Raw genomic sequence first — 14166 nt, 5'->3', positions numbered from 1 at the left:
GAACGATCAGCCATCCATGTATCATAAAACGTAGCTTTTATTTTACATATAAAAAAACTTCATGTGCAGCAGTAGGGGTTACAAGAGCCTACATGTTTCGGGGTTGCCCCCTTACTCATGGCATATGGATGCGTGTTGAGCTGCAGTCTTTTAAACAATAAAAGAAACACAAGTAAAAACAAAGCCCCTCCCGTCTGCACAGAAACAGAAACTGATTAATTAAGCATCAAGTGTGGTGCTGGAGAGACAGAGGAAAAAGAAGACATAATATGGAGTCATCATTTTAGAATGGTGCATTGAAGTGTAGCATATCAGAAAAAAAAAAAAAAAAAACCTTAAAGGTAAGTATGAATGGGTAAATGTGGGGGAATTGTTTATATATGTCATGCATGGAAACAAACAAACAAAAAAACAAAAAACAAAAAACAGAAAAAAAAAAGAAATGCATAAAAAAAAACAAAAAACCTGATGATAATTCTAGTTAGGCAATCATGATTTAGAAAACAGGACTAAGGCTGGGTTCACATCTGCGTCTGAGTCTCTGTTGGATATTCTGTCCCAGAGACTGCCGAAAATTGATGGAGAAAAAAGTCTGTCACAAAGGAAGTTTTACTCTGCTGCTTTCAGTTTTGAAATGGTAGACCCCATTATAGTCAATGTGGTCCATCGGTCTAAGTGTGTACCAGCTGTTGTAGCAGCCCAGCTATAGAGTGAACCTATTATAAGTTTGAAGCTTTCCTCCAATAGGCCAATGAGACAATAAATTTAGGTGCCTGCTTTAAGGTTGGATTAAAATGCTGATGCAAATTGATTTTGAAAACTCCAGTTGCCAAATATTCCAATCTGCGCCTATTATATGGCAATCTATTAATTTAATTTTATCTTAACAGGATGTGGAATTCATGGAAACGTTTGTATTTGCTATCAAATTACAAAGTTTACATAATGTGCGGCTAGTATTTAAGGTCCTGAGCCAGACTCCACGTAAAAGGACCATCAGCAAGTGCTCAATATCTTTGCGCGACCTGAGTGAGGTGGAAATGGAGCACTATCTGGATGTGGTGCCATCTTCAAAAGTATCAGTGAGTAACAACCATTTGTATACATTTTTGCATTTGTATAAATTTGACACTTTTGTATGTTTTCATGTATTTAATGCAAGAATACTTCAATAACTTGGAAAAATAAATCTGATTGTAGAATCAATTTTGTGCAATCATGAATAATAGAGAAGTAGCATGAGAAAAGCATTGGCACACTAGAGCTGATGATGAAGAAGACCATAGACAACAGAAATGCAATTGAAGCACAAATGACCCAAATGAAGCTTTAACTGAGTCAGGTCAACGTATGAGAAGAACCAAAGGACAATTATACTCTGAAGAGGTGAAGGAAGAAACCGAAGACACAATAAGATAAACGGAGACAAAAAAGGCATCAGAAGCACATTACTGAGATACCTGAAGACCCAAACCGAAGACAGAACTTAGCACTAGTCATACGGTTGCCAAACATTAAACTCCAGTCTCCAAAATGAATGGTCAATCTCTACTTGGTACAAAGGTCCCTTGGCAATAAACTATTCAGAAAGTGCCCCCCCCCCCCCCCCCTCTGATGGGGCCCTCTCAGTGATTGGCTGTAATATGTGAGGAAAGCTGGCAGTAAGTGTTCAGTTTCTCTGCAGAGCCACAATAGGCCAAATTGGGCATTACATGGTTTCCAGGTCCTCCAGAGAAGGACATTGTTTGGTACTGCTGTCTACTCTGACTAAGGGCTGGTTCACACTAGCGTATGTATTCCGTCTGGTTAGAGTCCGCATGGAGACCCCCCGGATGGAATACAATTGAACCATTCATGTGGGTGGTGCGCGGCAAGCATACAGACCCCATTATAGTCTATGGGGTCCATGTGCTCTCCATATGCAGACATGTACATACAACTGAGTATGCTGCGCATATGCTGTGATGTAGCAGAGCCGAGACGCGGCAGCAGGCGGATCGTCCACAACAGCAATTGGCTAAATATAAGCGGCTCAGCGATAACACCAACTCGCAGACGAAGTCGCGGGCAGATGCTAGTATATCATATTAATTATATCCAAACTTGCTGCTTTCATCAGTACCAGCAACCATTTAATGTGTATCAGGGTCTCCCATCTCAGGGTAGATAAGGATCAAGCTGTAAAATTTTAAGGCTTACTACACTTTCACCATTCAAAATACTCGAACTATTCAATTGAGCCGAGTGTGCACGTGTATGGAGGAGTTCAGAAGGACGACTGCCACCTATTTAATGTGTATGACCAGCTCAAAATGTCACCAGCAGAACAAATGTGGTTACACCATATCAGATAATAGTATATGCACGACTTGCCGGATCTTCCCATATAAGCAAAATAATATGAAGATGGATCACAAGGCAGCCTATGATGAAGAATAAATGGAAAGCAGTCTTTTAGCATTGTCTTTGTTGTCTGAGGAAGGAATAATGTGAATGCCTATATTCTCTAGCCTCAAACCAAAGACCTCTGTGATAGCCTTGCAACCTTACTTATGGAAGGCATGGGGTTGGTTGGTTGTTTTTCTATTTTGAATTAATAAATTATTATTTGATTTAAAAAAAAAAAGGAAAGTAGATAAAAGTTGTGATGATTTGTGAGAATTACCCATGCTGAGTCCACTCTCACTGTACTGTTGATTTTTCCATTAAATTCCAATACATATTACAAAAGTTAAACAAGTCAATTGTGATGTGATCCGGGTCCATTATTTGCCTTTTCTGGTGTAAAAATCTCTGAGGTGACGTTAGTACGGGACACAAGATATTACAGAATGTCAGTGGTGGGTGTGTATGTACACACTTTTATTCCCAGGGCAGTAACATAGAAGGATGTGATGGGTGTTGACACAGATATACATTTCTTCAAATTTTATAGCGCTACATGGTACAAGACGTTTAGTACAGGAACGTTACAGTCACGTCTAATGGATATGTATTTGTTTATTCTTGGTATTGTCCTGCTATGATGTGCGCCTGACCTTTACAAGATACACAACATCTTATCTATAGAAAGTAGAAGGCAGTAGACTAAGTACTGAGCTTAACCCTTCCTGTGCCAACTCCACTCTCCCATTTTTTAATAGAGGTTGGCATATCACAGTGGCCCTGGGACTGCTATCTTTGAAAATAAGACTCCAGGATTTCCTACTGCCTTATAGGTTGTCCTGTGCAGGACTTGTTCTTCCAATTTTCAGGTGGACACTGTAACGGAGTCTCCAATAAAGACTCTGGCACATATGTGAACATAACCTTAGAGTGTAATATAATTTTCGTATTCTGAGCCTGGACTAGCAGGGTGCCTTACAGCATAGAGAACAGAATGTTATTTGTGGTACAAAGGTTTATTGTATGCCAGTCTGACAGCTATCCTTTTCTGTTTGCCCGTTTATCCAGGCCTGTCAAGCGGAGCTCCTGATCGGGACATGTTTCCAGGCAATAAATAGCAGGATTCAGTTACAAATCCTCAAGGCTCAAAACCTGCCAAGCTCGTCCACGCCACTTTCCATAAGTAAGTTTCAGTCTGTGTGCCCTTTCTTGATCTAACATCAAAAAAATACTGGTACAAGACTAAGTGCACCTGGTTGCATGTGGTAGCCATTTTCGAGGCTGCTGACTGGCACTACTTCAAAGCAAATTCAGCTTGGAGCACAGTATGTTGCGGGGTCGGTATTGGAATCTTTTATCAATGATCTTGTAGATGGTTTACCAAGTAAAAGTTCCACATTTGGTAATGCTACTAAATGATGTAAGGTAATGGACACAAAAGGGGATAATATAATATTATAGAGGTGAAGTTGAACGCATGGGTGGAGAAATGGCAACAGTAGTGTATCGGATGAGAACATATTACTAGTGGTAAAACACTGGATAAAAGTGACATGGAAAAGGACTGAGGGTACTGTACTGTAATAATCAATGCCAAGCACCTACTGCCAAGGCACATAATATTATGTGGTTTATCAAAACAGGTCTAGACAACTTAGCCATTTGACTAAGGCCCCATTCACACGAGGAAAGAGGGGGAAGATTTTGGCACGGATTCTACGTCATAATCCGCCCCCTCACAATGGTGGTCTATGTAGGCCGCTAGCGTTCTTTTTTCTGCTAGTGGAAAAAAGAAACAAGCTGCCCTTTCTTCAGGCGGAATTATTTGGGCCTAATCCGGAGTGGAAAGCCGTGAGGGGATGCTGTGCACTGCATCAGCATCCTGTTGCGGCAGCCATGACGGAATATGCACACGTGGAATTGCATGTGAACTAAGCCTTACACAGACACTGATAGCTTTCTCTACCATCTCTGCAGCTTTCTACGTCAAGGCAGAGATGTTCAGCACTGAGGGACTGCTTTACAAAAAGAAAACACGACCATTAAAGTTATCGAATTCCCAGGTGAACTGGGGGGAGACCATGATTTTCCAAGTGACACAGAAAGAAGAGGCAATTAACTTTCTGATTAAGTTGTACAGTCGCAGCTCAGTCCGGCGCAAGCATTTCATTGGACAGGTAAGGACAGCGCCGTGACAGATTACTATTCATTGAAGTTGGGATGTTGAACCCATTAATCACTCAATTGATTCCTACAACCAAAGTAACCTACTGTGTGGTCTGTTTAAAGTGAAAACTAATCCCATTTAGGCTAAGGCCTTGCATTGCGGAAACGCAACTTTTCTTTTTGCAAATTTTGATGTGGTCAGGAGTAGATTTAACAGAAGGTAGAAGTAGAAGACCTTCCTATATATTTCCCATTCTATTTGTAACCATTATTGGCTTTGGCTCAAAAAAAAAACGCAGCAAAATCTGCAACAAAAAAAAACTGTGTTTACGCAACGTGGGGCCTTAGCCTTAAGGTATTTTTCAGTTCTTTGAGTATCTGGTGAGGATGTAAAGTAGGAATGTAAAAGGTCAAATACTACTGCCAATATACACTCAAAACCATGACTAAAAGTGAAATTGGGAACAAATTCCTTCCCAAAGTGGATCATGTAGAGTTTCTTTCAGCAATAAAAAAACGTTTCATTTAAGTTTGTACAGATATTAAACTGCATTTTTAACATAAATGTGAAAAACACATTTAGAAACATAATCCCTGGGTTACGTCTGTGCACAGCCTGAATAGTCCCTACTACATGTATAACAGTTCCAAGAGGGGATGTCATCCAGCTTTCTAAACAACCAGAATGACAAATCTTCACAGTGATATGTTGTCATATCCACATGTTCCTGTCTCTGCCAGTGTACATATCTGTATTCTTTGAAATTCTGGCTTTATATTTTTACATCAGACAGCTTCAGCTAGTTGAGTGCTGCAATGCACGGAAAACATTTTTCCAATAACACCCGTGATAACCATCAGTACAATGCTCTATCTGTAAGTGCAATCTATGGGGGTTATAAAGTCCAGGTGTTCAGCTTGGCTAACAAACAGCCGGATGACAAGACTGTAATGAAGTTGACTGATGATCACATTCTATCATGTAACCGTATCAACCGCCATCTGGATTTTTAGCCAAGAACATTTAAACTTTTGACTTATTTGTTGAATTACTGGGATGTATTTTCCCAAATCGCAGGGGTTATGTGTACTTTGCATTACAAGTGACAGAATGCAGACAAAGAGCCAGTATTTATAATATGCAAACACGGGGGGGGGGGGGGGGGGCTTTGCATTGCCATTCCCAGCATATGGGAGTTGAGTGAAACCCAATATGATCACCATAGGCCACACAGGATAGGTTCAACTAGCTGGGCAGATGTTGTCATATGTGGTGATACTGCATGAATTCGCCAGTCATAGTACCAGAAAAGCTAAATTGTACAATTATGGACTGTAATGAGTCTTCATTCATCTTTCCCAACAGCAGGTATCACATCAATATATTACACAAAACTAGGTATCATATCCGCATATTACACAGACTCAGGTATCATATCACACGCCTAGAATAGGAGTAACAAAACACCCATGCTAGGGGGTCCAAACTCTTTCTTAGTCTCCTGGTGACCTGTAAATTTCCTAGTTCAAGATGGCCCCACCATTCATCTGGTCTCTAGAATGGCATCTTTTTTCATTCTTTGTCCCCAGCATGGCATCTTTCTAAATCTTGGTCCCCAGCATGGCTTTCCTCTCATTCCTAGTTGCCAGCATCGGTTCCCCCTTAAGGGCATTACTAGCAAAGACTTAGACCCATAGCAAAATTGTGACCTGGGCTCCATGCCCCCACATAGCATAGCACTTCTCCCCAAACATGGTATAGCATTCCCTTTAGTGGTGCCCAGATGGTATAACAATTTATTTTCTAGCTCCAACACAGTATAATGTAATCTTTACTGGCCCCCACATGGTATAACACCCAATTTACTGGACCCCAAACAGTATACCGCCAACTTTACTGGTTCCCACATGGTTTAACACCCCCTTTACTGCCCCCACATGGTATAACACCCCCTTTTCTGCCCCCACATGGTATAACACCCCCATTACTGCCCCCACATGGTATAACACCCCCTTACTGCCCCCCACATGGTATAACTCCCTCTTTTCCACATAGTAAAAAGACCACTTATTTTTCCCTCACATGGTATACTGCCTCCTTGTTAGCCCCCATACAATTTTCTGCCTCACTTATTGGCCTCAACATGGTAAATGCCCCCTATACTGACCCCCCACACACTATACTGACAAGTGACTTATGGGGCCCAGTTGGCCGCCTGCTGATTTTTTATTAAATAGACCATTACCTGCTGGATTACTCACCATTCAGAAGATCCCATGCATCGTGCTGAATAGCATCAGCGACGTCCTGACACTGTTCAGTGTCTAGAGCACTGAGGGGGAAGTAGAGGCAGCCGTGGGCAGGAGAGGGATCTGTAAGTGAATAGCAGTGGTTACCTGCTGATAACTGCAGGAGTTTGGCCACTGTGTTCTCTCTCATTCTAAGTCTCTTAACTTAGTCTCTGATTCCTAGCCCCCAGCATTTTATTGCTTTAAATTATGGTCCTCAGTATGGTTCACCTCCTGGACCCTAGCATGGCTCCCTCTCTCATTCCTAGTTCTCAACATAGTATCATTTTAAACCATCCCATGGTCATTAGCATGGCCTTCCCCTCTTTCCTAGTCCACAGCATTGTATCCCTTGAAATTTTGGCCCTAAGAATGGTTCTCCTCTCATTCCTAGTCCGTACTTTTAAATTGTGGTCTTCGGTATGGTTCCACTCTCATTCCTAGAACCAGACATGGCTTCCCTTTTCATTTTCACCCTTCATGATACTTGCTGGCATAAGCCAAAATCCAACTTCATTAAATCCAATGTTTTATGGTCCAGTTCCTGAGATTCTCCTAGCAAATTGGGACTGTTGGCATGTATGCTTGGCACCTCAGTGGCAGATTGCATTGACTACAACATGGCCTCTGCGTCCACATTGGTCTCTCAGTGCAATGAAATATTATCTCAGAAATGTGGTCTTTGGTTGGATAAGGTGATGGTTTGCTTATAGAGAGGTAACTTCCATAGAGCATTAATGGGAGAAAAATCGGTTGCTGAAAAAATAAGTCTTTAAGAGGGGTGTCTTTTTCAAAGGAGTGATCCTCTGGAGAGGTTTAACTGTACATAAACCTTTAGTACAATTAAAGGAATTACACATGTAGCAATTATTAACATTACAGGCACAAAGAGTTAGCACGATCTGCCTGCAATTTTAACTTGCACTATGGGAAATTCTTTTGATTGACAAGGCCTACTCAACAATTCATATGAATCATCAGACAGTGCCTTCATCTTCCATTGCCCTACTGACCCATTCTCTGCTATCTGACATAAAAATAGAAATGGTAGCAGTGGGATATTTTTGTCAATTAACAAAATTAAGTGAATGAACACAAGAGAAATCTAACTCAAAACAATGTTTGGTGTGACCTGGAAGTGATGATATGGCCCCCACAGAGCCCTGCTCTCAATATTATCCAGTCTGTCTTGGATTGCATGAAGAGACAGAAGGATTTGAGCAAAACTATAACCATAGAAAATAGATCTTTGCTTAGTTCCCTAAGATGTTTAGACATGTGATTTAGATTTCTCTTTTGTTCATTCATTTAATTGTATTAATTGATAAAAAGTAAAGTATTAACACTTCTACTTTTAGAAAGCATTCTTAGTTTGCTGGTGAAAGCCCTGCTACGATTCAGACAGGCAGCTCCTGCTAAGACAGCTAACATGACTGGCAAATGTCATGTTAATGAATGCTACATCTGTACATTTATAGGGGATTCTGAAGATTTTAGGACAAATGCTCTTTCATATATTACAAGTAGGTGCTGTCAGAATAAGGTTGTATTCCAAACCCTTCAACCTCACCTTGTAACTTCACCCTGACCATGTGTAATAAGACCAAGGAACGTTCTGCAAGCAGGCATTTAAGCCCTGTGCGATATAGATGACATTTGTAAGGAAATGCTGTTGGCCACAATAACAGGACACTTCACTTATGTATCCCACTACCTTTTAAAATGAAGCACAAATGTCCCTTTCATGAGCAGAAGGACACAAAGCACTGAGGAAAAGGACTTGAAATATCAGTTTACTCTTCCCTGAAAAGATTTCTTTTCTAGGAGAAGAAAATGTCAGATGTATAAATTACGCCAAGGGAAGGGGCCCTTTACTCCCATATATAAGCCATTCATCCATTGTGTGCCTCTCTAAAAGATATTCAAGGCAAATCGTCAGTGTAACTATAAAGATTGCCTTATAATGGTGACAATGAAGCAGAACATAATATGTCCCTTAGGAAAACATGAGGGGTAAGTAAACATTGTCTTGTATAGGGAAGTGCAGCTTGGTTAAAGTTGAAGAAAGTTGTAATATTTTTAGGTTGGGGCCTAACATTGCAAAAACTGTGGCGTTTTACAATACCTGCAAAGTGGATGGGATTCTCGCTTACCTCATCCACACATTGCAGAAAAATATCCACAGTGGAAATGCTGCCATTTCAAAAATCGTTGAGTTTTTGTAAATCGCAGCATGTCAATTATACCTACAGAAATGCTGCCATTTTTCGTATAGGTATAATAGAGACAGAAAGTCCACAGAGGAAACTTTTCTGCAGCTTTTTTTTTTTTTTTGCTGTGGCCTGCTCTATGGTATCCTTAGGCTAAGACCTCACATTGCAGAATGCAACTCAAATACACTACTGAAAAAATTCAGCAGAAATGCATAGCATTTTTTTCTGCAGCGCCTTTTGACTGTGGTTCGCTATGTAGGGCCTTAATCTAATGGGGTTCTTCCATACACCAGATTCCACTCCATTCAGATTTCCCTTGTGTGTTGAGAATAAATGGGAATTATAGCACTTCAGTTCTAGTGATCATGGTGGGCCCAGCAAACATCCATGTCATAGAGGCTTATGGCCACCCTTGATGGTAGTTTCATAGGCAGTGGATACTCTTTAGATTTTCTGTTTGGATTTGTGGGAAAACCGCGGTATATTACAGTATACGCAAAATGGCAGAGAGTTTAATAAATTGTATGCGCATGTTGTGGAAAAAACTGTATAGATATAGATAACAAAAATTCACATGTGAGAAATGGTATGTCAAGAAAGGGTTGTGGCTTAAGAAGCAACAATGTACACCAGAATTGTGCCAAAATTTGGGAAAAACTAAGCCAACTGTTACATAGATGGTATGAAGACCATAGCCTAAAGAAGTACCACATCATCCAGCATCAGTGACGGGGATAAATTTGGTGCAGTTACATTTAAACTGTTTATAAATTGAGCAAATCTGCCCCAATTTCTTTATGGACTACCGATCTTATTAGATACATGAAGCTACTGAAAGCCACAAAGAACACTGCACCATATATTAATGTGAGAATAGCCACAAATGTCATACTTTCTTCCAGAGAAGGTTTGCAGTCATGCAGACCAAAGGTCAAAACTGCCCCGCTTTCCTGATCCATGCGGATCTTAGCGGTCAAACCCTTACCTAACCCCACTCCTATGGATAGGAGATAGCTTGTTAAGATGGGAATACCCCTTTAATGAATGGCTTTACCGGAGTGAAATTTTAGCTAATCTTGGGTGGTTTGCATGCCTGAAACTGAAATATATACTAGCTAAGAGTCAGTATAGATTTCAGCCTTTATTTGTGCCAGTTTTCTATTGTCAGGTTGTAAAGTCCAGCCCCCTATCTGGCCATTATTAATATGTGGCAAGCACAATGTAAATGGTGAAAATATTACTATTTTTTTGTGCAAATTGGCATACAAGGCAAGATCAATGAGCCCTATGGTGTAGCCCTAGGTTAAAACAACTGCAATGCTGCACCTTTCATGGCACGAATGCAGAACTGCAGTCCCCGTCGGTGAAGGCGCCCTACAATGTTGATGTAACTGTACATCACAATCATATCTACAAGCCTTCCCGTGACAGATGCCAGAGGCTGAAATTACTGTACCCCAGATATCCATCTATCCTGTGCTGTACAGTATGAAATTCACTTTTGAAACCAAACTCTTCTAAACTCTTCAGTTTGTAATTTGGATTATAGAAAAAGGCAGAGAATACACAATAAGAGGGAATTAAACAGCTAACAGTGCAGCTTTTCATGAAGTACACTGAGTCCTCTGTTATAAATCCAATCCCACAGACAGAACGGGTCAGGTCTGCTCTCCTCCCTATTGACAGGCAGCCAGGTTCTCGCTACATCTCCGGGAAAGTTAATCACCACAGGATAGCATGATCCCCAGGCTCGAGCCAGCTGCAGGTGCTGTTGTTTCAGGAACATCTGCGGAGTGCCTCCTTCCTTCCCAGGCCTACAGTCATATACAGACATCACATGTCTATGCACTATTCATATCATCTAACTGACCCGGGGATAACAACACATGAGATTTATGTAGAAAGGTGTGGGGGTGATATTTAACTATAGAGGGGTCACTATGTAAATATGTGCTGTAGCCAGATAAGCCCATGGTCTAACATAGGTATTATTCTTTACTAGGATATATGCATTTAACCAATGAAGGTTAGCTGAACACAGGTTACTGTGTGCAGCCAGCTTAGAGTAGTACTCTATCTGCAGTCTATGTTCACATTGCTGTGCAACTTAATGTAATCTATTGGTCCCTGGCATTGCAACTTGCAGTGTGGCTGGCTAGTGGTTTTTAATGTGATGAGCATAATAGGACTGATGATGGATATGCAACACAGCGGTTTTGGTGCAGTTATTTATGCAATGTTTCAGTCTCCATCATTCTCTGGCATTATAGACTCTACATTGTAGAGCTGCCAATAGTGCTGTATACATTGTAAACATTAGCATCATTAATCAGTATTGAATACCATTGATTCACTCCAGATACACGTTTTACAAACACTTCCCATAAATGTGATACCCCTATATAGTTTGATTGCTGTTTATAGAAGACAACTCTCTGACCCTCTCCTTGTTCTCAGGTGTGGATCAGCAGCGACAGTAACAGCAGTGACGCCGCAGATCAATGGACGGACACAATTAGCCATCCAGAGAAAGTGGTGACAAAGTGGCATAAATTAAACCCCCTGAATTGTTGAAGCCCCCGTGGACTGGACAATGCCAGGGATTATTTGTAAATAAATACTGTACAAAGGATTGAGTATTGCTTATCTCAAAGGATCTTGCCTGGAAACAGTAGGATAAACCGACAAGGAAGATTTACGGGCTATGGTGGTGAGACACAAGGCACCATAGTGGATACCTCATTTTGCACATGCTGTAAGATTACAGTAAATAGCACTATTGTAATTACTGTAGTTGCTTTGTAGACCATGTTAAAGAACGTATTTAGTTACTCTAAAAAAAATCCAGTAAAAATAAGTTTTTGAATTGTTCAACTTGTTTTTTTAAGTTCTATTTCTGGTAAAACTGCATAACATGCAGCATGACTGCCATTACAGTTTTTCTTCAATCCCGAATGTCAGCTCTACCAAGTTACAGTAGATACTAAGGTAGCTTGGCCACACCCAATAAAGCTGTAATGGTGGCCGTATTGGTTGTTATCCAGCTTTCATAAGTCCTAAATGGCAAAACTGTATAGTTAACAGCATCTGCAGTATGTAATAGCTTTGCCAACAAGGACTGAGGAATACTGAGTGACAAGCCCTGTGGAATGGACGTCATATTGGTTGCCACCTAGCTTTCCATAAAGCAGTCATAAATAAGAAATAGAATAATTAAACTCTGTAAGAACATGATAGAAGAGGATGACTCGGTTACTCATATTTACTAGGGAACTTTTTAAAGTGTATCTGTCATTTCCTTTTCATCCCCTAAACCTCCATCAGTACCTCATAGTGCTTCTCATGGCTTGTCACTGGGTCTCTATATTGCCAGTCCAATACCATCATCTGCAGACAAATACCCTTCTTCTGTATGTAAATTAGGGGTTTCAAGACAAGTTGGTAGAAAGCTAATGGAAGAAGTCAAGCGTCCGACAGCCCAACCTGGTCCCTTCTTGCCCAAGAATGATGTCCATTATCACTGCTAATATCACTGCAACTGCCAGACTAGGGGACATTGGTCACAGCAGAGGGGCTGAGTTGGGGTGCGGAGAGATCAAAAGTTATCTTTCTGTAGATGATGGAAGTGGACTGGTGTTATAAAGGCACCAGAAGACAGCACATGGGAGGAACTATGACATGTAGTGTTTTCATGGGTGAAAAGGAATCAACAGATTCCCTTTAATTCTTTTGGGAAAATGCAATTTAGGAAAATGTGATGTCATGAATGAAAAATTTGAGCAGATAATGGAAAATGGATCCTTTATGTAAAAGTAAATGTTTTTTTATATTTAGTACAAATAATATTATTATTTTGTCATTTCTAAGCATTCCGAGAAATGATGTTAAGCAATGTCCTTCCAAACTACCTGAGCTCCACCTATTTACGTAACCTCCATTTGTACTTTTACAAAAAGATTGCTGCTCAACACATCATCTCATAGTCTAATAGATGTAATTCTCAGTAACTCTCTTTAGTCTGTGTGTATTGACCACACAGTACTACTTCAGGTCAGTATATGAGGACACAGTATATGACAACACTACACAGTACCACTTCTCTGCATGCTGATCGTTATTCCCATTATCTGCTCCTATTCTGTATATACAGCATGGATTATACAAATACCAATTCTCTTGTCCTGTACGGTGAATATAAAGTATGAAACTCTTATTCTGGATATGCAGTGACCACAGTACCACTTCTATATCTTTAAAATGGACAATGTTTAGTATGAAAATGTCTTGTTAGGTCAGCGCAGTGGTCAACTTTTATACCCTCTAGAAACAACCAAAGACCATGGGGTAATAGTTGTCAGTTCCCATGTATGCTAGATATTTGCACAGTACCCCTTTACCATTCTCAGTATGTGTCTTAGTCTTAGGATTTAGAAAGAAACACTTTATAAATGACTAAACATCATTATTTACCTATTTATTGACAATGTCATTATGAACCACTAACTGCAATAAAGCCTAATCCTCAGTGATGGAAGCACCAGGATCAGAGTGTTTTATTTCATACATTTAAGAGCTTTGCAAAGGTCACTCAAGACCAAGAAGAAAGGGATTAAGCAGCCTATTACCAAGACAGGGACAGGATGCAGAAGGAGGATCAGGATTGCCTTGTAAAAGAAAATCTACCCTCTGACCTGGGTTCTACATTATGCTATGGGGATGATTGCCTTAAAGTGCCATAAGCTGCAAATGTATGCCGTTTTCTTTTGATCTCAAATATGGTTTTCTATCTCTCCCTACATTCATTTAAAGGGGTTGTCTAAGAGTTAATGAAATTAAAGGGGTTGTTCCACGAAGTAAAGTGAGCAGAACCTCTCTTGGGCTCCACATTCAATCTGAAAGCAGCCAAGCTGAAAGTGGGAGAGACTGGTGACAATTGTTGCTCCCTTTCACTTCAACAGGAGCGCCAGAGATAGATGAGTGCTGTACTTCAGCTGTCTCCACTGCTCCTATTGAAGTGAATGGGATTGCCAACCACCACTTTGTAGGACAACCCGTTTAAGCGTCCTGCCAAAAATGTTATGATATTAAATAAACAAACTCACCAGTGAAATCC

At 40.5% G+C, this 14166-nt stretch overlaps 1 protein-coding gene across 3 annotated transcripts in view; it reads left to right on the top strand.

The window, feature by feature from the left end:
* Nucleotides 1-13565, top strand: part of TC2N (tandem C2 domains, nuclear) — a 32667-nt gene extending 19102 nt beyond the window's left edge. For all 3 annotated transcript variants that reach the window (XM_075282416.1, XM_075282418.1, XM_075282417.1), the window contains 4 exons: nt 891-1082; nt 3454-3568; nt 4363-4562; nt 11511-13565. In XM_075282416.1, the coding sequence (XP_075138517.1) occupies nt 891-1082; nt 3454-3568; nt 4363-4562; nt 11511-11627 (624 nt within the window). In that variant the 3' untranslated portion in view covers nt 11628-13565. The remainder of the gene's footprint in view (nt 1-890; nt 1083-3453; nt 3569-4362; nt 4563-11510) is intronic.
* The last annotated feature ends 601 nt before the right edge of the window (nt 13566-14166 follow it).

Source organism: Leptodactylus fuscus, chromosome 7 (assembly GCF_031893055.1).
Source record: "Leptodactylus fuscus isolate aLepFus1 chromosome 7, aLepFus1.hap2, whole genome shotgun sequence".
In the NCBI taxonomy this organism is placed as follows: Eukaryota; Metazoa; Chordata; class Amphibia; order Anura; family Leptodactylidae; genus Leptodactylus; species Leptodactylus fuscus.
The sequence above is the reverse complement of the archived record's forward strand: the minus strand, read 5'-3'. Positions and strand labels throughout refer to the sequence as shown.